General features: G+C 42.7%; 1 protein-coding gene across 1 annotated transcript in view; it reads left to right on the top strand.

The window, feature by feature from the left end:
- Positions 1-24246, top strand: part of GABRA5 (gamma-aminobutyric acid type A receptor subunit alpha5) — a 661916-nt gene that overhangs the window by 605743 nt on the left and 31927 nt on the right. Inside the window, exon 9 of the mRNA XM_078658237.1 lies at positions 23845-24056. Within this exon, the coding sequence (XP_078514363.1) occupies positions 23845-24056 (212 nt within the window). The remainder of the gene's footprint in view (positions 1-23844; positions 24057-24246) is intronic.

Below are 24246 nucleotides of genomic sequence, written 5' to 3'. Positions count from 1 at the left end.
AAATCACCGTCAAACAACAATAAGTCCCACCATGTCCCAAAAGATCTCACCCCTGGCCTCTTCTAGCCATAGTACCAATGTATATCTCGCTCTCAATCGGCATACGAAATAGCATGAAGGGTTCAAATGTTCCAGGAGGATCGGGAAGTGTCGTTGCTCCATAGGACGTTAGCCACCAGTACCCCGCCGAAGACGCATGGCGGAAATCTGTCTGTATCAATATCAACACCGATAACAACCTCCAGTTCGAACACAGTTGCGCCAGCCATGGAAAAGGAATCACACGATGCGGCAAGCGCTGAAACACCGCCGGGGCAGCCCAAAACACGGATTGACGTCGTTCTGTCACTCGCCAAGCAGACAAGGGCCTCAATGAGTCAATCACATGTGCAACAGATGTACCCACAGCAGTCTCATGAACCAAGGCTATCAGTGACTTTACGGACTTAAACGTAGCGGAGGCATTCGTCAGTGACACAGAGGCGGGCAGATCGGCGCCTACACGAGAATGAACCAAGCCTACGTGGAACGGCGGAACAACAATGGCGGCCATCCTTCTTCCCAGGTCCCGGGCCTCCCGGATCAGGGTCATTTGCAGGGTTGTTAATGCAGCCAGTACATCCCTGGACGTGGGCTCTTTCTCATGATGCCAACCCCCGGGTCTCTCTTGTACAGCGGTTTCTCTGCCCGGAGGAAGGGTGCGGTAAAGGGTGCCATCCGCCATCTTAGCCGTTACGGCATCCTCCTTCTCCATCGCACCTCAGGACCGGGCCCCACACCAGGACGCAACAGGATTCACAGGAGGACCCCAAGAGTCAAAGCAGGCATCTCAACGGAGGGTCACCAAAGGGCTAAACAAATTCTCTTCCGCTCCCCGGGAGGCACCCGTCAGTCCCAGGAGAAGTTGTTAATGCCCCGGCATCACACCAAGGGGGGGCCGAGTATCATGGTTTCCCTCCGGTCCTGCTGTATGGCACTTCCCGCAGAGCAATCTGCTATTCGGATGAGGTCGGCACTGTCGCCTTTGGCCAGCAGATCTCAGGTTCCCTCCGACCGACTCCCCTCCGCAGCCAGAGGCCGCTGTTGTTGCAGTCGCGGCCGGATACTCCTCTCACTCGAGATCCCGGTCCCTGCACAGTCAAGGCCGCCAAACAGTCTGGGGCATTTCTTCGGGTCTACCGCACGGAGAAGCCTCAGGAGCAGACGGTAAGTGAACGGTGTCCTTCGCCTACTTAGATATGCAATTCTTACACCGGATAATTGCCAGGATATATGTGCGGGGTGAGAGGGCTCACGGAGCCGAGCGTTTATGCAGCCATCTCGGTCGCCATCTTGGCTCCTCCTCCAGTAATGCGACTATTAAGAGGAATCCACCAAAGATGCTGGAAAAAATCGAATGAAAAAATGCCAAAAAGACACCAAATATAGTTTGAAAAGAACTCACAAGACCACTGCTTCTAACTTTAAAAAAGTAAGGTAACCCCGTAGTCAAGGACGCTTTAAAGATACTCTGAATTAACTCCCCAAAATACAAAGCAAAGGCACGTCTGTATTTAATAAATCATACACTTCTGTGCGGGTGTTTACTACATCAAGGACAAATGTTTCTCTAGCAGATGTAAGAGCGACCTCTTTTTGAGACAATAGCTCTCTTATACCGCTAACTTGGTTGACTCTTCTTTCAAGGCCAGAATCGATGGCCAGATGGAAACATCCAGCTTCCCAAGGCAGAGGCGTAAACACAACTTTTTTTAGCAAACCACACGCTCAGTTACCGTAATCATGTAACCGAAGCCTGGTAACATTGCACAACAATCTGCATTATTTTAAATTAAATAACCCATGTTTCCAGTAAACTGAACGATGGTATAATAGCAGGTGTCGCAGTGCCTTTCAAAACTCATACCAAATTACCAAATTAAGCGCATCTTGATTACAAGAGCCATGCAATTGTATGTGTCTACAAATTAAGGAGTGTTGTGGTGCTATTTTGCAATCCTCGCCATTCACATAGACTTCTTTTCCCTCCCTCAGACACCTATATGTAAATGATAATAACCAAGCCTAATGGACATAAGCTCTGCCTAAACATCCATATCTGCCTATAGCATAGTATTACATGCAAACCTCAAACTTAAACAGGCTAAAAAGTAACGTTATGATACCGTGGATAAGCCACACTGCTAAATCGGATTTCCAATGAGTGACCACTTCTAACCATTCTCATAGCGTGCCCTGTGCTCTGATTTGACAGTGAGAGAGTGATCGCACCATAGTTTGTACTGCTAATCATTCTCAGCATACGCTACGAATACGCTTTCACGTTACACGTTGCATCAAAGCTTCCGTGTGACATCATGTACGGCGCCCCGTACGCAAAGACGCAAATGTTTTTAATTGTTTAAAAACATATATTTATGTATTTATTGAACATACTAACAGAACACATTATCCAGGATAATTATGAAAACATTTTTTTTAAAGTTCCAATAATCCTACATTACTCTTAAAATCAATTGCTCCAATCGCGGTGAAACGTCATGCGTAAGCGCATCCTAGGAACACCGTAATAACAGCGTAACCGTACGCAAAGTCATGTGACTTTAAAAGAAGAAATTTCATTAGTTCATAACACTTCGTATTACAACTATTGAAACTTCCGTCCCATTTTAATAATTCTACTTTGACTTTCTAAAAAGAAGAATCTCTTTTGAGAATCTTATCAAATAGAACAAAGTTTACCATATTAACAGTAATTCTGTAGAAGAATATTTCATTCCTAAAGTAACTCCAAAGAAGAGGAAAGAAGATCTAATTTGGCAGTTTTTTACTTTTCAAGAAGGGCAAAAAAAGGTTAATGCTCCAAAAGTAACCTGTAACATTTTCCAAAGCATCACGGTCCTCTGCATTACTTTTTTATTCCATTCTTTTCTTCCTGTTGGACACTACCAAGCCGCCCATTATAGAAAAAAATTGCCCCCTGGATTTGCCCCCCCCCCGGGAGCTAATTAGGAATAAAACGAAATTCTAGCTTTTTTTCCTTTTCCACCGCGTACGAGTACAACACGCGTACAACGCGTTTTTTTATTATTTAAAAAAAACAAAATTGTGCCTAAACATCTATGTAAGACCCCCTGAGCAGGCCTAGAGGATCAACATGTTTCTACCCTACCCCCTTTCCTTATTTTTCAACTTTGTTTCACTGTTTTCTTGGGACTTGGTGCTACCGAGGCACAAGATCGCTGCCAACACTTCCTGGTTTGGAGTGTTGACAGACAGTTGACATCCAATCAGCATGCAGCTCGTGCTCGTAATTGTACGGATTTCGGTACGCGTGCTGTACTTCATTTCTAGATATCGCTATGATTTTACTTTTGATTTTCTCAGGAACTACTGAACGGATTTACACCATTTAACAAAAATCACAATCTACTAACCGAACTATACCTCTCTGCCAAATTTGGTGTAATTCCATTCAGCCGTTCGGGCTGTAGCCCTGGCTAAAGGTCCTTATGGAAAATTGCATGGGGAAAACACGTTTTGGGACCCCCTTTTTTCTCTGCCCCCACTTGACGAATCACCCCCAAACTCTCAGGGAAGGAGCGGAACTGAGCAGGCCATTTTTTGGGAGAAATTTGCGAAGATTCGTCCGCCTACGCCAAAGTTATTCCAAATAGAATGTTGTGGATTTCCAATGGAAAGTAGGTCTTAACTATAACTACCTACTGGCGACCGCCAGTAGGAGATATATATATATATATATATATATATATATATATATTTCAACCAACCGTCTCTCTCCTTTTGTAGTGTAGCTCCTATTTTCCCAATAGGCTCTGCGCATTGGAATAGTACCTACAGCAGTAAAGGCCTAGGCCAGACGTTAACTAGGTCTACTACTGTCGATACTAGACTTAAGTTTTGGGTTTGCCAGCGTAGCTCAGAGTTCGCTAGAAACTTTCTCGAATGTTCAGGAAAGAATTAACTCCCCTGATTAGACAAGAAGGGATTTAGTTTCTGACAACCATAGAACATGACAACTTTGCTCTCCCCTAATCAAGAGTCAATCTCGAGAGTCGTGTGAGCACAAGGCAATTATTTTACTCAGTCAGTACGTGCATTCTTAGTCTCATCAGATTGTAGAGAAAAGGAAGAGACGGGCGTGTTCAATAAAAAGGTGTTATTTATTGATCAGTCTCTTTTCTCGTACAAGAGAAATGGATCGATATTATTGCAATACTTATAGTTAAGTAAAGTGCATACATTAAAAGCAATAGTATAAAATAATACTCTAAAAACATTGATATGGTTTCTGAGCCATATGATGTTTAAAATGATTAAAATATATTTACATACACATATACATTTGACTAAACGTACTCAACTGGTGTTTCTAAATACGCCTACCCCGTGTACCTGACCTAAGTCTAATGCGTGGGCGGGAATAGAAAGTTACAGTTTAAGTTAAGTTTGTTTTTGCCAATTGAATAACTAAAGAATTCTCTGTGAGGGGTTATTCAGTTCTGTACCTGGAATTTAGGATGAATGAGGAATGGTATCTCTTTCTCTGCTCTCGATATTCCAGGCTGCCTGCGAGGGCTGCCCAGAAGCGCCGGTGCTGGGTCTCTCGGCTTGAGATAGCAGCGCGTCTCTCAGCGCGTCAGGAAGGCGGGGCTGCTGCCAGCGGGGTCTGCTTCTGCTCTCGGCTTCGGCAAGGATGGCTGCTCCGTCTTGTCACCACGCGTGTGTTTGCATAGGGCAAGATCGGCAATATTTATACCTTAAAGGTGCCGAGATTGACGTAAGGATGGACATAGATACGTCAATAAAGATGTCATACGACTTGCTCGTTAGCACATTCTTTACTAAAGTTCTCTGTGAAATCAAAACAATGGCCGCACGGATTTTCCAGGTTGTCATAGGTTTGATTTGTTATGAGAACGTTGTATGCCTTATCAGGGGCTGGAGGAATGTCGCTTGTCTAATTAGATCTCAAGCGTTATGACCTAATCAGATAACACGTTCCTGTGCCGTAGTGTGACTGCGTCAGATAACGGTATCTGCATCATGGGGGCTGTTCTTGCCTCATGGGCTGACTGTTAGTTAACTTGATAGTTAGTTTAACCAGAATAGGGTCAGGAATAGGGGGATCGATTCAGAACCTATAGGAATACATGACACCCACTCCACGCTAACTATGGTCATATCTACTAATCTATGCATAGTATAACATAGTACAACATACTATAGAGTATAGTGTATACCTTACCACCCCAAAATACATAAATGCATTTTGAAACTTTCAAATATACTGAAAAATTGCAGTCATATATTTTGTATGCACTTAAGCTATGAATTAAATGCTAAAGTAAAACACGCATTTGTATTCATTATTGCTTATTTGGTATATGAGAAATACACATGAAATGGCTCTTAATATGGCTATACAGAAAGGAAGTTCGAGACCATTTCATCACATAATAAAATATTTGTGAACATCCCATCGGGCAACTAAAGTTTATAAAGTATCTAAAAATAGAAATCTTAGTTCTCTAGGAATAGTTTCTTACTTTAAGCAGAAGATAAGTGTCCTGAAAATTTTGTAAAAAATTATTTGGAGCTGCTAAAACTTGTTGTCCGTGAACTGGTGGGAAAAATTGTTCATGTGACTTTATTTTTAAAGTTGAAGGCCGAATTCAGGGAACGCCGTGTGCGAGCTTGCTCAAAAGTCTCTATTTCTGTTCTGGAGAGAACATCATATCATTAAGGCTTTCGAAAAAACTGTCAACAGCTTCATGGGAAAGTTCCACTAAGTCGGAAATAGGGGTAACCATGCATTCGTGCGCATGATTGTCTGCATTGACATTCTGATTCGCATTGCTGACAGAAGGTCTTACCTGATCGATGCTGCTTTCATCTTGAACTTCACTACTCTTCAATCGTAGTGGTGAAGATTCCAGGAATGCCGTCATCAGGATTGGCAGCCTTTGAGGGCAGCACAAAGCGTGAACCTTGGTAGGAACCAACAATGTATCTGCATCCACCGGCGCATCTGATTGTAGCGTCAGACAGGTGTCTAACACGCATTCTTCTCCGCATAGCAGACACCTTAGTACAGGTATAACACACCTTTGCCACATTGGTCGAAATGATAGAAACCAAGTCCAGTGGTATCAGAAATATTTAAGATTTCGCTCAGGATTTCCGCGAAGTGTATGGGGGAATTAGTTGATAATAATGTATGTATCTCTGCAGTCGTCCTTGCGACTTGTAGATCATACGTTTCTTTTGATGACGTGAGCCTTGTAGGCGTCTGAAGAAGCACTGTTTTCATTCTGCTTAAAGTATCTATTCGAATAAAAGTAATTTTCAAATTGGGCAATGCCCTTGCCTCCCTGTCTGGGAAGGAGCTGGGGAACAAAGAACGTCCACAGCACTTGACCTTCGCAGTCGTAGTGACTAGATAAGGAGTCCCGGGCATAAGACTACAACATCTGCGGTCTACAATAAGAATGTAACTCCCATTATAGAGTCTTTGAAAGAATGGTTCTATTTCAGTTGCAGGTGCGCCTTGCTGGTGACATGAAAGGTTGTATGAATTCCCTTCACAGGCTCCATGCAAACTAATTCCGTTACACAGAAGCGTGCCGCTTAGTGACATAGCACAATTGTTGCCACTAAGAAACACTTTCTGTCCTTTATTACTGACACATGCATGTGAATAGGGCAGGTTCCAAGTTGTTTTAAGGTACCCCTTTCCCAATTTCTCGTACATGCCAGCCTGTATATATTTTTGGCAGTATTGAAACCTGAAGGTTGAGATTGGAATATTTATGATTCCGTGTATTATCCATTCACTGACAGGTCGTTCTGACATTGTCATTGGTAATCTTTCTAGTTTTTCAATGCTCAAGATTGTATAATCAGCACCCTTTTGCGCCATACCGATTTGTCTATCAGTAAGGTTAAAGATTTGGAATAGTGACGTTGTGTTGATTAAATGCCAAGGCACATAGCCTGAACGCAGATTTTGTAACGTCCAGCCAAGCTGTACAATAGAACGCAATTGTGACTGACCATGTTGTAATAACAGTAAGTCTTGCGATAATATATCGATTGCTGAAGACACAATGCTGTCCAATGAAAAAATTCTGGAGGACAGAGTCATTAACCCATTGTCCACTACAGAAAGTGATTTTTCCAAATTAATACGGTCAATTTCCCGTATTCTTTCTGCTGTCTCAATTTGAGTAACCTTCCAGGCCTCATTGTATGCTGCATATACAGAGGCTGCTATGAAACGCTTTTGACGCTGTTTGCGTGGTCCCATTATGAAATCACGCAAGTCAGCACCATCAGTAAGTAAAGTTAGGTGTTGCTTAATTTCAGGCAGTGTGGAAGTTTGTAGCCATTGAAGGCATAATTTGCCCACACTGTAGGTTGTTATTATCCCTGGGTGATGTCTTTGGGGATATCTAGGGTCTGGCCTGGTCATTTTGAAACCCTGTGTTTTATTCAGGAATCTTTCTTGACAGTTATTTGTATCTGTGGGCCAGATCAACCATTGTTTCCAATCAGGATGTGTTCTTTTTTGGTTTAGTATATGGTTTACGTCTATCTCTTCATCTGTATCAGAGCTATTGCTAAACATTGTTGGCTTTGGAATAGACGGTTTATTTAAATCTTTGATTTTGGCTAAGTCAAGATAGGTGGTTTGTTGAACAGTGTCATTTAAAAATATCATTTGTTCTGGGATCATGCAGGCTCTAAACAAAGCTTCTAAACCCTGTACTTGCCATTCTTTTGTACCCCAAACACTTTTCAAATCAACATTTTTGTCCCAATAATCAAATCCAAAAGTATTCATTTTTTCAAAGAATGAATCTGAATATATCAATGTTGTGTTGGTTATCATGGTTTTCATCCCTGTCTTGTTTGACAATTTAAAATAAAATGTTTCAGCATTACTTGTGTTAAAACCTGAAAAATATGAATATTTGTCATAAACGGTTCTTGAGCTCCCTTTTGGAGGTGTAGCACAATGTTCCCATTGATTATAATTTAAAACATTTCTAGGTTGTGCAGATTTATGTAAAAACTGGTTACCATAGTGGTTATAGCAATACATACTATCATAATTTGTAGAACCTTGCAAATAATCATGTTTGGTAAATTTAGCAGACATTACTAAGTCAGACATCATGTTATTAATGCTTTCGAAGTCCCAATCATCAGCAAATGAGTTTGGTTTTGCAAAGTCACTCAAGGAGATCTTGATTTGGTGTGGATATTTCAGGATCTCGACCGGACCATAAATTTCATAGTCAGTGTTGTCCCAGGCTACCCCACCAGGTATCGGATTGGCTGTGAAGTTGGCTGAAGAAAGTTCTCTTTTCTCGACGTGTGAAGATGTGTGTGGTTTGAGGACCAAGTTGATGTTCTGACTTGCTGTGTCCATTTTAGCATATTTTCCCTCAATAAAGCGTCCCAAAGTAAATACCATGATGAGCCAAAGTATGAGGATAAATGCACCAAACCCCACCCAAAATTCAATCCATGGAGAAATCAGATATGTTTCTTTCAGTTGTTTCAAAAGTTCCTTAGCTTTGTCTTTAAAGGATTTTGATGATGGCTGTGTCTTTGATTCACTGAAGCCTTCAGAGGAAACATCGAAGTTGATGAAGTACCCGGATGCAGTTCTGTCAATTGTTCCAATTGCTTCAGGATTTTTGTTTCTTGCATTGTCACTCGGTACTTCATTGTAGATTGGTGTGTCTCTGCTAAATGTTTTTATTTGGGTTTTCAGAGGTCTTAGTTCTATTGCATTGTTGCATAGTCCTTGTTGTTCTTCTGTAGGCGTTTCGAATGTGATGAGCCTCTTTGTTAGGACCTCTGTACTGGTAGCAAACCTTGGTGTTCTGCTACTTATTGGGAGTCCACTTGGCCTACTGTTTGTTATCGGCCACATGTTGTGGTTTTACCAGGTCGATGGATACAACTCTGTTCTCCTTTTTTCCAGCAAGTGGCGGTAGTACAACTGATCTTGTCCCGTTGACAGACAAGACAGGAACTGCTTTTCTGTAAGAAGGCCCAAATTCCTTCTTTACCGCGATCTTCTCCCTGACTAGATCCCCGACTTTTGGAATCCAGACAGGTCTTGCTGGGACAGGTGGTGATTCTTCAGTGGTCGTTGGCTGTTGTTTCAACTGTATGTTGCTCAGGTCTTTTCTTGTTTTGTTTAAGTCCTGCAAAATAGCCAAACGGTCTTTGACATCAAAGCTTTTTTCTTTAACCACTGAAGTCTGACTGTTGAGGTCAGAGATAATCATTCTAGTTCCAAATAATAATTCGTACGGACTGAATCCCTTCAGAGAATTTCTTGGCAAGTTATTTAGACTACGTTGGACACTTATTAGATGTTTGACCCACCCAGCTCCCGAACCTAATATCCTTTCCATTATAGATTGCTTTCTGCCTTGGTTTTTTCTTTACACCATCCCGTACCCTCAGGAAGGAAGTGAGAAGATTCCCGCTGGACTGTGCTCATTTGGCCATGTTTCCCCCCAGGCTGGTGTGCCTGAGTGAAAACAATGGTCGAACGTAGCATGCTCTTAGCGTATATGCCATTTAGACTCGCAATCTTTGTATAACAGTCTGGACGTCAGCCGAGTGCTGAGGATCTACATTATAAGTGGAAACTAGCCTGTATATGTTAATCGCAAGCCATTCTTTTTACTGGTGATGTTATCTGCAGTCAGATTCCACCGTATTATATTTTTTCTCTCCCCACTGCGATTTCTGTTGCAGTTTGGGCAGTTTTTTACAAACATGGTATGATGTAGGCTCATGCCTGGCCACCAGTACCGTGATTGTAAATCTTCCAGAGAATCTTTCAGTTTGAGGTGTCCAAGACCCTCACCCATATGTGCGTCTGCGATTAACAAGTGTCTCCTGTCCATGTTTGGAATCACTCTATCCCCCACTCCAGGGATTCGAGCAAAAGGGACGGAGTTTGCATCGATTATGTATGTATAATTGAGTGGATAGTTGATCAGTAACGCTGAGCAGTCGCCTTTTGATGACGTTTTCACCGCCAGCAATGTTTCACCGTCAATGTATTTTAATGTACGCTTTTTTCGAACTACGGGAGCCGATTTAGTGGCTGCCGCAGCGGCTGTTTCAGCCAATGAATTCCCTACAACGTGAACGCCATCACGCTGATGACTCAGTGAGTGAGTCACGTGAGTCTTTGGTAGTTCTTTTTGTAAAAGAGCTATTTGTTCCCAGAGCAGTTTCTGCTTTATTGGTGCATCTGTGTCATCTTTGTAACCGTTCTGAATCCATGTCTGCAAATCGCTGTTATATGATTTGACGCAGTAATATGAATCTGACACTATAAGTGTCGGGAATTCGCGATCCGCATTATCTAGCGCCATTTTCAATGCAATTATTTCAGTTTGTTGTTCTGAATTAGTTTCTACTGAGTGTGATTTTGTTAATAGAGGTTTTAGTTTACCTCCGCGCCACACTTCTTTTGTAATCTCACATGTGGGGTTGTATGCTTGTTCTCCCCAAACGGAGGGTTGAGCATGTCCGTCTGTATAGATTACACAGGCGTAATGTCGTAGAGGCAGAATGTCGATTGGCAGAGGATACGTCTTTTCATATTTTAGATTTTTTAATTCTTCTAGTTCTGGATCAAAGTAGTAGTATACTTTGTCCGTTGTGATTGAATTCACCCATTGTATCCATTCCGGATTCAATGTTGTTGTTGGTAAATTACACGGTGTTGTTAGTGCCTCAAAGGCTGATTCTGCTGTTCTGACTGTGATATGTCTACCGTCAGCTATGTCTTTTTCTCTAGCTATTGCGGTTTGAACTGCACGAATGATTTTTTCTGTATTACTGAATTTCTGTTCAGCTTCTGTATACAAGTGTGATTTGAATGCAATTGGTACCATTTCTCCCTCATTAGAGGTTAGGTATGTGAATCCGCATCTTCCTGGGATGACTCGAATCACAAGATTGCGCGTGTTATCACGTGTTTCTAATTTTGTTTTAATTAGCATGTCTGTTTGTAAGGATCTCAAAATTTCTGTGTGTGTTTGAGTCCAATTGGATCTTTTAAAGTCTGGTTTAATTAGATCATAAAGGGGTTTGACCCTTTCTGCGTAATTTGCAATGTATGTTCTTCCGAAATTTAGGAAGCCTAGAATTGACTGTAGGTTTTTTAGTGTTTTAGGAGCTTGGATTACGGCACATTTCTCTAGGAAATTGTCTGCCAGGCTTTTACCTTCACTTGATAACTCATATCCTAAGAATAGGACTGTCAGATGGGCAATTCTGGACTTTTTAAAGTTGAATTTGTAACCCTCTGCAGCGAACCCAAGTATTATGGTGTTCACTCTTTTCAAGTGAGTATCCAAGTCATCATCTGTTAAGTAAATGTCATCGACATAAGATAATGCTTCATCATCATATAGTTGTAGTAATTCTGTTACTCTCGCTGAGAATACCCCCGGGCTGTTCTTGTACCCCTGGGCTAACCGACAGAATTGTTTTTGAGTGCCATTTACTGAGAATGCAGTTAAATATCTGCTCTCTGGTGCTATATTTTGACAAAAGAATCCATTGGAGATGTCCAAGGTAGTTTTGTATTTTTTGTGCACTATGTTATTCATTAGTGCAGCACTGTGTGAGTTTTGCACTGCAAAAGTTTTGCAACATGTGTTAAGGTGTCGGTAATCCAAAACTAGACGATATGAGTTGTCTGGTTTGGAGACCGGAAACAAAGGATTGTTCATTTGTGAGGTGCAAGTTTCAATCACCCCCTGGTATTCTAGCTGATCTAGTATTTCATTTACTTGTTTTTTAGCTTCTTGCTTAATTGGGTACTGCCTTTGTGCAGTAGGTTGTGATTTTAACTGGATTTTGTGAGGAGGAGAATCCTCATCCCATCCTACATGATTTTTATATAAAGCAGGTGCTAAGGCCACTGCCCACTTTCTAGCAAGTGTGTATTTTTTATGAATCGGGATTTGATTCGAGAAGGCAGGCATAATTACTTCTTCGCCATGAGGGCACTCCCTGACAAACTCTGGTGGCCAGTCTTTTTCAGCTAGAAGGATATCATAGCCCTTGGAGAGATTATCCCAAAATAGTCCCCTTATTTTCCTAGTCTTATCTCCCTCTATACGTAATGTTATCTCGTATATCTTGTGGGGTTTGCTAACTCTGGTGTCTGCAGTTTCCACTTGAAGATATTCATTCGTGTCCACTGTCTCCAGATGATTCATAAGGACTTTGCGAGCTATGCTCACCTCTGCTGCGCTGTCTAGCATTGTCTGAGCCCACTCTCCGTTTTTCAGTTGTGTCCTCAGTATTCTCGGCATTGTTAACTACCTTGATACTGGCTACCTTCTTTTTTGGAAATTGTAATTTCTTTTTTAGTTGAGCAGGTTCCTTGTCTTTGGACTTGGCGTGCTCTTCTCTTTGTTCTGATCGTCCTCTTCTTTCCGATTTCTGCGAGGAATTCTGAAAAGATTGAGAGGGACGTGTATCAATGTCTTGATATCTATCAGGTTTTTTAATATTATCCCTATTTCTAAGGTTATATCTATTCCCAGAGGGGTCACTCTGCGGTGACCTCTGTCTTCGGTTTGGAGATTTTTCTCTTCGCCTAGGAGACCTTCCTCTGGACTGGAATTTCTTTTCTTTAGGATTGGATTGTTTGTTTCCATCCCAGTTCTTTTTTGGTGAACTATTATTAAAAAATATTTTTTCTGGACTTTCAGTCAGTTGCGGTTTTACTGGTATTCCACCTAAACTATCTCTACCTAGTTCTTCATAGGATTTTTCTATGATTCTGGCAATTTCAGCTGGTTGGTCTGCTATATCTGTCTCTTTTAACCTCTGGCGGATCGCCACGTTTGCTGCTTCACCTTTTATGTTGGCTAATAATATAGCCGAGACCTGCTTGAAGTCTTTCAGTAATTTCATACCAAGAGTTAAAGCAGGTTCTGGACCGTATTCATCTTGAATTTGTTTTAGCACATCTGGTATCACCGAAATGGATGGAACACCGTGCGTTTTTGTGTAGATGGAAGCAAAGACTGTACCCCAAGTGTCACAGTCCTCTATGTGTGGTGCGATTCCCATTGGGAGACATATAGTCAGAATCCTGTGTTTTTCCAGCGGGGTGGTGTCAGGAAACACCGCCTCTATTTGGGTGATTTTCTGTGCCAACCAGAATGGTATCTGTTCCCGTTTAGCCGGAACTTTACCTAGGCAGGATTGGATGTTCTGTGGTGTGATTTTATTTGTGTTCCCCTGGTGAGGGGTCAGCTGTGGTAGTTTAATCGCTGGCTGAATTGTTGAAGTCCGCATTACATACTGGACTAATTGTCTGTGAATTTTTAGTAATTGTTTTAGCTGTATTAACAGCTCTCCTGTAGACATCCCTTCGATGTCTGGGTGTGGTGTGTATCCGGCTAGGACCGGCCACGTTGCTCCTGGTCTACCTAAAGGACCGAGCCTGGTGATGTGATTATTGTGTTTTAGGGCGCCATCAAATAAGAGCAAATGCTCTTGGAATTTGAGTGGTACTTCCACCTCCTCGAAAGGAGTGTACATTTCAGGAGGTTCCTCTATTTTGTAATAGTGGAAGTACTTTGTTACAGCATTTGCTGCTGGAAAATGTATCCATGAATAGTATACCTCTGTCTGCCGATATTCGTGTGCCTCAATTACGAATATGACTGTGCCACCTCTAGGTGTCAGTCCATTTTCTATAAGTTTTAGAGTTATAGATCTCCTTTTGATGACCGGGATGAGTATTATCTCCGGGTCTGCGTCTTGCATAGTAGCATCCGCTGCTGCGAGTTCAGTTGCTAGTCTAACTGCCTCTCTTTCTTCATCACTCTCTGCCATTTTACAGACAGGATGGTATTATGTCTATTTGCAGATCAGGTTTCTTATGGAAACAGAGATTAGATGCACAATATTTTGGAACTGTTTATCCTTCAACGTTGACTATACCAAGAACCATACATAGGAGTTCCCTCCTGCGAGGTTTTGGAGGATATAACCTTTCACACACTCCAGACGTCTTTGGAGTATTTGGGAAAAGGGGTCTGAGTGAGAAAGCACGACTGAGTTACTCTAAATGTCTTACGTTAGTTTTATCGCCCTTTCCAAACGCGTTGGGCGCCATGTAGTGTAGCTCCTATTTTCCCAATAGGCTCTGCGCATTGGAATAGTACCTACAGCAGTAAAGGCCTAGGCCAGACGTTAACTAGGTCTACTACTGTCGATACTAGACTTAAGTTTTGGGTTTGCCAGCGTAGCTCAGAGTTCGCTAGAAACTTTCTCGAATGTTCAGGAAAGAATTAACTCCCCTGATTAGACAAGAAGGGATTTAGTTTCTGACAACCATAGAACATGACAACTTTGCTCTCCCCTAATCAAGAGTCAATCTCGAGAGTCGTGTGAGCACAAGGCAATTATTTTACTCAGTCAGTACGTGCATTCTTAGTCTCATCAGATTGTAGAGAAAAGGAAGAGACGGGCGTGTTCAATAAAAAGGTGTTATTTATTGATCAGTCTCTTTTCTCGTACAAGAGAAATGGATCGATATTATTGCAATACTTATAGTTAAGTAAAGTGCATACATTAAAAGCAATAGTATAAAATAATACTGTAAAAACATTGATATGGTTTCTGAGCCATATGATGTTTAAAATGATTAAAATATATTTACATACACATATACATTTGACTAAACGTACTCAACTGGTGTTTCTAAATACGCCTACCCCGTGTACCTGACCTAAGTCTAATGCGTGGGCGGGAATAGAAAGTTACAGTTTAAGTTAAGTTTGTTTTTGCCAATTGAATAACTAAAGAATTCTCTGTGAGGGGTTATTCAGTTCTGTACCTGGAATTTAGGATGAATGAGGAATGGTATCTCTTTCTCTGCTCTCGATATTCCAGGCTGCCTGCGAGGGCTGCCCAGAAGCGCCGGTGCTGGGTCTCTCGGCTTGAGATAGCAGCGCGTCTCTCAGCGCGTCAGGAAGGCGGGGCTGCTGCCAGCGGGGTCTGCTTCTGCGCTCGGCTTCGGCAAGGATGGCTGCTCCGTCTTGTCACCACGCGTGTGTTTGCATAGGGCAAGATCGGCAATATTTATACCTTAAAGGTGCCGAGATTGACGTAAGGATGGACATAGATACGTCAATAAAGATATCATACGACTTGCTCTTTAGCACATTCTTTACTAAAGTTCTCTGTGAAATCAAAACAATGGCCGCACGGATTTTCCAGGTTGTCATAGGTTTGATTTGTTATGAGAACGTCGTATGCCTTATCAGGGGCTGGAGGAATGTCGCTTGTCTAATTAGATCTCAAGCGTTATGACCTAATCAGATAACACGTTCCTGTGCCGTAGTGTGACTGCGTCAGATAACGTATCTGCATCATGGGGGCTGTTCTTGCCTCATGGGCTGACTGTTAGTTAACTTGATAGTTAGTTTAACCAGAATAGGGTCAGGAATAGGGGGATCAATTCAGAACCTATAGGAATACATGACACTTTAAAGATAGACAAGGGGGCACGTTGGATTTCAAAACAATGTTCTTTATTTTTCAAGGATTCGGCATGACGCGTTTCAGCATAGGCTTTCCTCAGATGCTCTTCCTTGTTAGTTGCCACTGCTACTGCGGTCCAAAGTTGAAAAGTTTTCTGGCATCTAAAGTAGATTTGTTTGCACACCTGTGTTTCATTTGGGAGGAGCCGCTTATTACCCAACACGTAGAACTGCAACTCCCAGAGTGCAGTTCGCTTACATCAGCGTGCTGTGGTTTTGCAGTCCAAACAGCCATTTTCTTGATTTTCTCATGGTTGAGCCTGGCTGTAAATGAAGCAGGTAAGGATGCGCAGTATCTTTCTGGGCGAAGTTTTTCATCCGTTTTGTTCCCGTACTTCCAGCCTTCACATCGCCGACATTTGCAAGTCCGGGGCATTCCTGAAGTAGTGGGGCCTTCCTATGTGGTCATGGGCTATCTCTGATAGCAGAGTTGCTGTGCCATTGGCGGTGTGGGGCGATCCAGATGCTTGCTAGCCCCGACGGACAATCTTACACCGGATACGTCGGAAGGTGCCTCCCTCGCACGGCGTAGTTCCGCGCAAATATTTCCACCGACCGTCTCTCTCCTTTAAAGATAGACAAGGGGGCACGTTGGATTTCAAAACAATGTTCTTTATTTTTCAAGGATTCGGCATGACGCGTTTCAGCATAGGCTTTCCTCAGATGCTCTTCCTTGTTAGTTGCCACTGCTACTGCGGTCCAAAGTTGAAAAGTTTTCTGGCATCTAAAGTAGATTTGTTTGCACACCTGTGTTTCATTTGGGAGGAGCCGCTTAGTACCCAACACGTAGAACTGCAACTCCCAGAGTGCAGTTCGCTTACATCAGCGTGCTGTGGTTTTGCAGTCCAAACAGCCATTTTCTTGATTTCCTCATGGTTGAGCCTGGCTGTAAATGAAGCAGGTAAGGATGCGCAGTATCTTTCTGGGCGAAGTTTTTCATCCGTTTTGTTCCCGTACTTCCAGCCTTCACATCGCCGACATTTGCAAGTCCGGGGCATTCCTGAAGTAGTGGTGCCTTCCCATGTGGTCATGGGCTATCTCTGATAGCAGAGTTGCTGTGCCATTGGCGGTGTGGGGCGATCCAGATGCTTGCTAGCCCCGACGGACAATCTTACACCGGATACTTCGGAAGGTGCCTCCCTCGCACGGCGTAGTTCCGCGCAAATATTTCCACCGACCGTCTCTCTCCTTTAAAGATAGACAAGGGGGCACGTTGGATTTCAAAACAATGTTCTTTATTTTTCAAGGATTCGGAATGACGCGTTTCAGCATAGGCAGTATCTTTCTGGGCGAAGTTTTTCATCCGTTTTGTTCCCGTACTTCCAGCCTTCACATCGCCGACATTTGCAAGTCCGGGGCATTCCTGAAGTAGTGGTGCCTTCCCATGTGGTCATGGGCTATCTCTGATATATATATATATTTTTTTTTCTTTGTACAAAGGACGCCGCACACAGCAACTTCAGTTCACAGATTTATTTCAGTGCCCAGTCTAACACCTGTTTTTGGCCATTGGTCTGGCCCAACGCCGGCACCTGCTGGAGAGCGATCCTGTTACAAGACCACATTGCACCAAAAAAAAAATTACAAAAAATATATATATATATATATATATATATATATATATATATATATATATATATATATATATATATATATATATATATATATATATATATATATATATATATATATATATATATATATATATATATTTATTTATTTAACCCAACTTCTGTGCCCAGAATTTCTTTGTCTGAGCACATCAGTCATAGCATCTTGGACGAACGACTAGGTGCTACATGGAGACCTGTCCACTGGTGATTTTTCAATTAGTGAATTTACAAAACTCCAATATGAATACATAGAGACTATGGATGCTCATCATTGTTATTTGTGCATGCAGCTGCCTACATCAGTATCAGAGGGTGTGACTTTTCACCATCTTCCTTTGACGTGTTGGATTTCTTGCAGTGTACTAACATGTTTATTCTATGGCAAGGACAATTTCAGTATTACTGCTCTAACAATGAGTTCATCTTTTCAGAAGTACCTGTGAGAAAATATTTAAATCCTGTACCTGATACTAAAATAATTTTTCAAGCCTACACAAAGCTTAGACACAGCTTATGCCAGTAGCAGCTGGCACGGATCGGAAGTGGCGTGGCAGGGAGGGAGGGTGTGAAGACAAAAAATACACTTACTTCTTCATGGCTGAGTCTCTCCTCCGTCGTCTCTCCTCCACTTCACTCCTGACGAGACCCGGAACGGAAGCAGAAAGCATGAATGCTCCGCTAGCCAATCAGGACGCGGATGTCACCAGCATGACAGTAGCATCATGATTGGCCTGAGTGCCATTGTTCGGCGCTCAGACAGGGACTGGGAGTCTGTGTATGTTCTCCACCCAGGCTGTACGTTACAGCACTGGCAAGAACATGCTAAGTGCGCATGGCTGTTTGGCTGGCCAAGCCATCATGCACACTTAGAAAGTGCCCCAAACACTCCTTCCGCTACTCTGTAAGCAGCCCAGCCCCATCCCACCCCAACCCATAAAAACTGCTGCAGCAGGGAAAAATAAAGTGATATTAAAATGGTGTTATTATTTTATTTTTCCCTGTTTGCACTGCTGAAAAGCAGTAGTGTGAAGCTCCTCTGCCTTAGTGGAGGAGCCGCCACTGGCTTATGCACATCGGCATAACATAACTTGTATTTTACACAAAAGAGAAAGACAAATTTTTAGAACTGGTAGAAGACAGACAAAGATATATTGTGGCCAAAGCTGCAAGTTATTCAAAAATACCAGCCTGAGTGCCTGAGGAACCAGAGCTTAGAGTAGTGGGAAACCAAGCTGTGATAGGTTTAGACTGGCAACATAGAGAAAAGTTATGTATATCAAGGCATTAAACTGAAGTTAAAACAAACTCTGTTGGCTCCAGCGAACGTGACCATACATATCAAGTCTTAGGAAATTCTTTCTAGGAGGCTTGGATCCTGCGCTTCCCGGAGTTTATTAAATTTTGTGGGAAAAATGCCTATTACAGGTTGCCTAAAAATGGCATGGATCCTGCTACATGGGAATAATTTTCACAAAAATCCATCAAGTGATTCAATCTGATAAAACCAACGAAGTGACACACAAAAGATTTAAAAGAGGTACAAGTATTGGTGAGACAATGGGAGACATTTTTGGAGCCATAATACTATCTGTTGGACTGATACTAAATTCTCATTGTGTGTGTTCCTTTGTGCCGCATGACAATCATCTTATGCAAACTGACCCATGGACTGAGTGGTCTGACACAATGAAGTGACCAAGGAGATGTCACCCCGGAACTAGAGGATTATATTATACATTGTTTTGATGAATGGAGGGAGAGAAGGAGAGGGAGTTGTTTTTGCTGTCTGACCCCAGAGACTGCTTTAGATTTTTCTGCATCTTTCCATTGGGAACCCTTTTCAGACTTTACTTGCTCTTCATTCGGGCTGATGCATATGCTGTGTGCACCAATCTTAGGCTTTTTTCTCGATGGGACACTGCCCATGAGCTGTCATGTCGCATGTCCTTGTTGAACTTTCCAAAGCTCCTTTCTACTTTATGGCAAGCCCAAACTAATTATACTGTCCTGCACTCTTTAGCTCCAAAGTGTTTATTAATGATGTTTTGCCTTTTGAATATCTTTGGTAAAATGTACCTTTAACTAAAAAATAGACTGTGTTTTATCATGACGTGTCTCCTTAAGTTGATTGTGCATTCCAATTGATTGATTATTATTATCAGGGAGAAGTCAGCCTAGAGAAATCACCAGTCATCAGGCACTAATGTTATTGCTTTGTATGTATGTCTTAACCGAAGTATTGGTTTGCATGATTTTAGTCCTGCTAAATCTCTTCAGAAGGTCCAGACTTGCAATGATAGTCCTTTATTTGTATAGTCTGGTGTTGAGCGCCATATACATAAATCGAATTACTAGTTTGTGAATAGGTTATCTAATTCCTGATCCTCACTGGATATCCGGATGCTAGATCTCCTATATCCAGCCCCTCAGTGGCACAATACAAGATCCATTAGAGGATAAAGTGAGTGTTGGAGAGCTAAGTCATATGGAAGAGATAATAGTAACGAGAAATCAAAATAATTAAAAAGGGTCCAGTATCCGCTACAACACTTGGGGCTGGTAATTACTGATGCCCACAGTATCAGTAACTCCAACGGTGGAGAAAACCCATGCCATTTTTGAGGATACTGTTAATACGGGCCTTTGACGGGTTTCTCGAACAGACAGATTATTACTACTTTCCTAAAACTAAATGAAGTGCTTTTAGTCTTTACTTCTAGTTGCAACAGCTTACCTGCTTCTTTTTCCTCGCTGTCCTCCTGGCTCCCGGCAGTGCCCAGGCTCCCCTAAGCCAATCAGAACGCTGCTGTAATCATGACAGCAGCATCATGATTGGTTTGAGCGCCGCGATGGGGACTGACAGCCTGTGCGTGTTCTCCTCCCAGGTTGTGCATTACAGCTTGGTGGAAAACATGCTAAGTGCGAATGATGGTTTGGCCCAAACAGCCATGCACACTTAACCGCATGCATGCGGCCGCTATTTTCGCGCTGTGCGGCTTTTTTTCAAAAGCCGCGTTACATGATGAGCTGAGCTCGTCATGAGCATGCGAGCGGCGCAACTCATGACGAGCTCAGCTCGTCATGAGCAGGGAAGGGGTTAAGGTGCAGCAACCCCTCCTCCTCCCTCTGGTGCTATGGGATCCCAGCCTGCCCAGCCCTGACTGCTAAATACTAAAAAGACAATGATAATTGCTTATGTTATTATCATGTTATTTTTCCTTTTACACTGCTTCAACAGCAGTGGGGGGGGGGTGCTCCTCCACCTTAGCAGAGGAGCCTCCACTGAGCAATGGATTCAAGGGTCAGAACCAGCCACGGTCGGTAGTGGGAGTACCTGCCGGGTGTGACGTGGGGAGGGGGGGCAGGGTGGGGGGTAGTAAACTACGGATTACGGAGGTTTACAGGTAAGTAAAAATATAAATAAATAAAACAAATTGTGTCGTGCACACTGCATCACATTTGGGGATGCAGTGCATGCAACGAAATTTGTTTTATTTATTTATATCTTTACTTACCTGTAAACCTCCGTAATCCATAGTTTACTAACCTCCACCCTGCCCCTCCCCCTCCCCACGTCACCGCCCGGCAGGTACTCCTGCTACCGACCGCGCCTGCTCAGAACTCAAAACCAATTTTCCCTGCCATTTAAGATGTGCAGTGAACAACCAAAAGTTTAAGTCTCTGTGACTATTGCGTTGAAGGGGAATATACCTCACAGTTAATTTTCTCAGATAATAATTTGAAAATTATTGTATTTCCAAAAGATAGCCTTAGGACTGTCTCCGGGCTATGAGAGGTCCTGTTGAAGTTCAGCTCCATTCCGTTCACACTGTGACGTTTGGAGAGTCACCAACAGTGTTGTCTCATAATCTAGTTGAGTGTTAAACACTGTCCCATGACACTTTTATGTTGCTGATCATTTAAAGGAAGAAATAACTTCAGGTGACACAACCAGAGTAAGGGTACCTCGCCTTCTCCTATTGTACATGCATTTCTCCCCAAAGAGAAAGGCATGCTACTAGCCCCCAGCATTTTAAGACTATAGGCCCAATTCACAAAACTAACTACCTAACTAACTAACCTAACTTTAAATATTTACTTAAGTAGTAAGTTAGGACTCCTAACTTTAGAACTCCTAAACTTCGAAAAATCCTAACTTTAAGACTTTAGGTATTCACAGAAGGCATTTAGGAGTCCTGAAGTTGGGACTTCTAACTTCTGTGAATACCTAAATGAGTAAGTGCCTTCAGTGAATACCAAAATGAGTAAGTACCTTCTGTGAATACCAAAATGGTAGTACGTTTAGGATTTTGTCTTAAGTTAGTTCTGTGAATCGGGCCCATATTCCCTCCCATCTTCCCACACTCAAAACAGACTTACTCCAGCCCTTAACAAGAGCCAATCTCGAATCGTTGTGCATGGTAAGAAATTACATGCAAAGCATTTTTTAACAGCCACCAAACTGCGAGTTTCAGGTTTTTTACCCAAATTTGCAGGTGTTCGTACCCTGGACTGTAACAAAATCCACAGGGTGAATCCTGCTTTAAACTGTGGGTGTGGGCCATTATATAATTGGCATAAGGATGGGTCCCATGCGGGTTGTGAGTTCTGTGTTCTTTCTTTTGCTCACACTGGTAATAGGCCACTGCCTTATTTACAGCCCACTTTATATTTATTTCCATTACAAACCACAATTTATTTTTTATTTTACTTCAATAGATCAGTAAATCCTTTTAAATTGTGTTTCAGGATACCCAAATTTAGAGGCCCATTATGATCGCAGATGGACTTGAGTCCGTCCGCGACCATAGAGGAGGAGGGAACCTCCGCATGGCCTGCGGAGTTCCCTCCTGTCCAATTAGGATGTGACCGCCACCTTGGCGGTCACATCCTCTATTTTTACCATTGCGGCGGGTGCGGCTTCAAGCTGCACCCGCCGCAATGATAAAAATGCATACATTGCATTTGTATGCAGAAAGCGGCAGGCACCGTGCGGTGCCTGCCGATTTCTGCATACAAATGCAGGGGGGTACCATAGGTACCCCCCATGTGCACCCCCCCCCCTTCACCCAGGAGGCCCGCAATGGGCCCCCGCAGTGAAGTTCCACATGCTTTTCCACGGCGGACAACCCGCCGCGGAAAAGATTTTTTTAAAGCCCATCCTAATATGGCTGGCGGTGTCTGAGAGACACCGCCACCATATTAGTGCTTTTCCGCCGCGGTTGTAAGCCAACCGCGGCGGAAAAGCTGCGGATGGAAACCAGGACCCACCAGCCATCCTAATGTGGCGGTGGGTCTTTGGTGGGTCCGCTGCGGTTTTTCTGCATCCTCCAGGCCGGCGGTGGCTTCCGCCGGCCCGTAGGATGCGGAAAAACCGCAATAGTAATAGGCCCCATAGTTTTATGATTGAGAGGATAGTTTTAACAAAATGTTTTTAGCTTTGTAAATAGATAAAAAACGCTATCGCAGACAGAAATATAGCTTGAAGGTATACATTTGAAGTTTAAATATCATCCAATTTTTTTGTCACAAGCATATATGAGTACAACTGAAGAAAGGTGTCTGTGTGCTGTCACTGTTATGTGTAGGCATACTTTCTTTTTTAAAACACATATATGGGCGGTATATACAGGTTTTCAATGGTGAAATCCCTTTTCTTCATGCTGTTCTACCTGCTCAGACAAAATATGTCTCTTTATCTTGGAAGAATATGCTCATTAGGACTTTGCTGTTTCATCTTCACATGTTGGGGGACCATGGGCGAGATCCCGGGCTTTCTCACCACAGTTTTTAAGTTCCTGTGAGCTGCCATCTGAGTAATAGGGAAATCTGTGGATACTCTCTTCCCCAAAATAAGATGTACACATTTCGACCTCTGTTCGGAAGTGTTTGATTGATTTTCATCATACCTGTGGTTTGTTTGTGATGTTGTTGTGCTGTTAATATTAGCCCTGTTCCAAATGTACAAGGAGCAGAAGAGAAATCGATGTTAATCTTCCCCCTAGCCACAAGGTTTTCTTAAGGCTAAGGCGTCAGTGGGATTCCAGTTTATGATTTCTATGCTCAGTTTCTGTGGGTCAGATGAGGAAGCCTGCTTGGCGCTAGGCAGGATAGTGAGCTTTATAACACTTTTCCTGAAAACTATAGTTTGCATATTCAGTGGTAGTAATAGCAAAAGAGTTACTGATTGTATTGATGTAATTAAAAAAAATTAAATGTGGTCTGCAAATAAGGTTGCAGCCTAGTACACTGTGTGCAAATAAACAAAGGTCCCTCACCAGAAATGGTGGCCCCTTCCTTTAGCCATGCAATGCATCACCCAGAAGGTATCCCTCTGATGGGATTTGCTCACATATCAAATTATAATACACTGATGTGATTTTTAAATGCCACTAATCCATTTACAAGTGCAGTACACATTCAACAACTTTTTTACAGAGCACCCCATACCCCATTTTTGATGTTTCTAGTCCTGTAAATAACATATGTTAATATATCCCAATTCAATGATAGTCAAATTACTCACAATGGAAGGATGTATGCTTAGTCTAGTTCTCGCTCACAGAACTTTTTTTTGTTTATCTTTGAAGGTGTAACTACAGTACTTACGATGACCACACTGAGCATCAGTGCGCGCAACTCTTTGCCCAAAGTGGCCTATGCAACTGCAATGGACTGGTTCATAGCTGTGTGCTACGCCTTTGTGTTTTCTGCATTGATTGAATTTGCCACCGTGAACTATTTTACCAAGAGAAGCTGGGCGTGGGATGGTAAGAAAGCGCTGGAGGCGGCAAAAATCAAGGTAACTATTTTAAACATCAACATTTTTCCTGTCACTAATGTGTTTGAAGGTCAGTGGCTGTATGTCACAAACGTAGGCCCTCATTAGGATGGCGGGCGGACTTTGCCCGCCCGCCATCCTCCCGGGGATTGGGACCGCCCGCCATAAGGTCGGGGGTCCCATGGGGGGTATTAGGATGCGCCCGCCACAG

This window comes from Lissotriton helveticus, chromosome 8, assembly GCF_964261635.1.
Source record: "Lissotriton helveticus chromosome 8, aLisHel1.1, whole genome shotgun sequence".
In the NCBI taxonomy this organism is placed as follows: domain Eukaryota; kingdom Metazoa; phylum Chordata; class Amphibia; order Caudata; family Salamandridae; genus Lissotriton; species Lissotriton helveticus.
The sequence above is the reverse complement of the archived record's forward strand: the minus strand, read 5'-3'. Positions and strand labels throughout refer to the sequence as shown.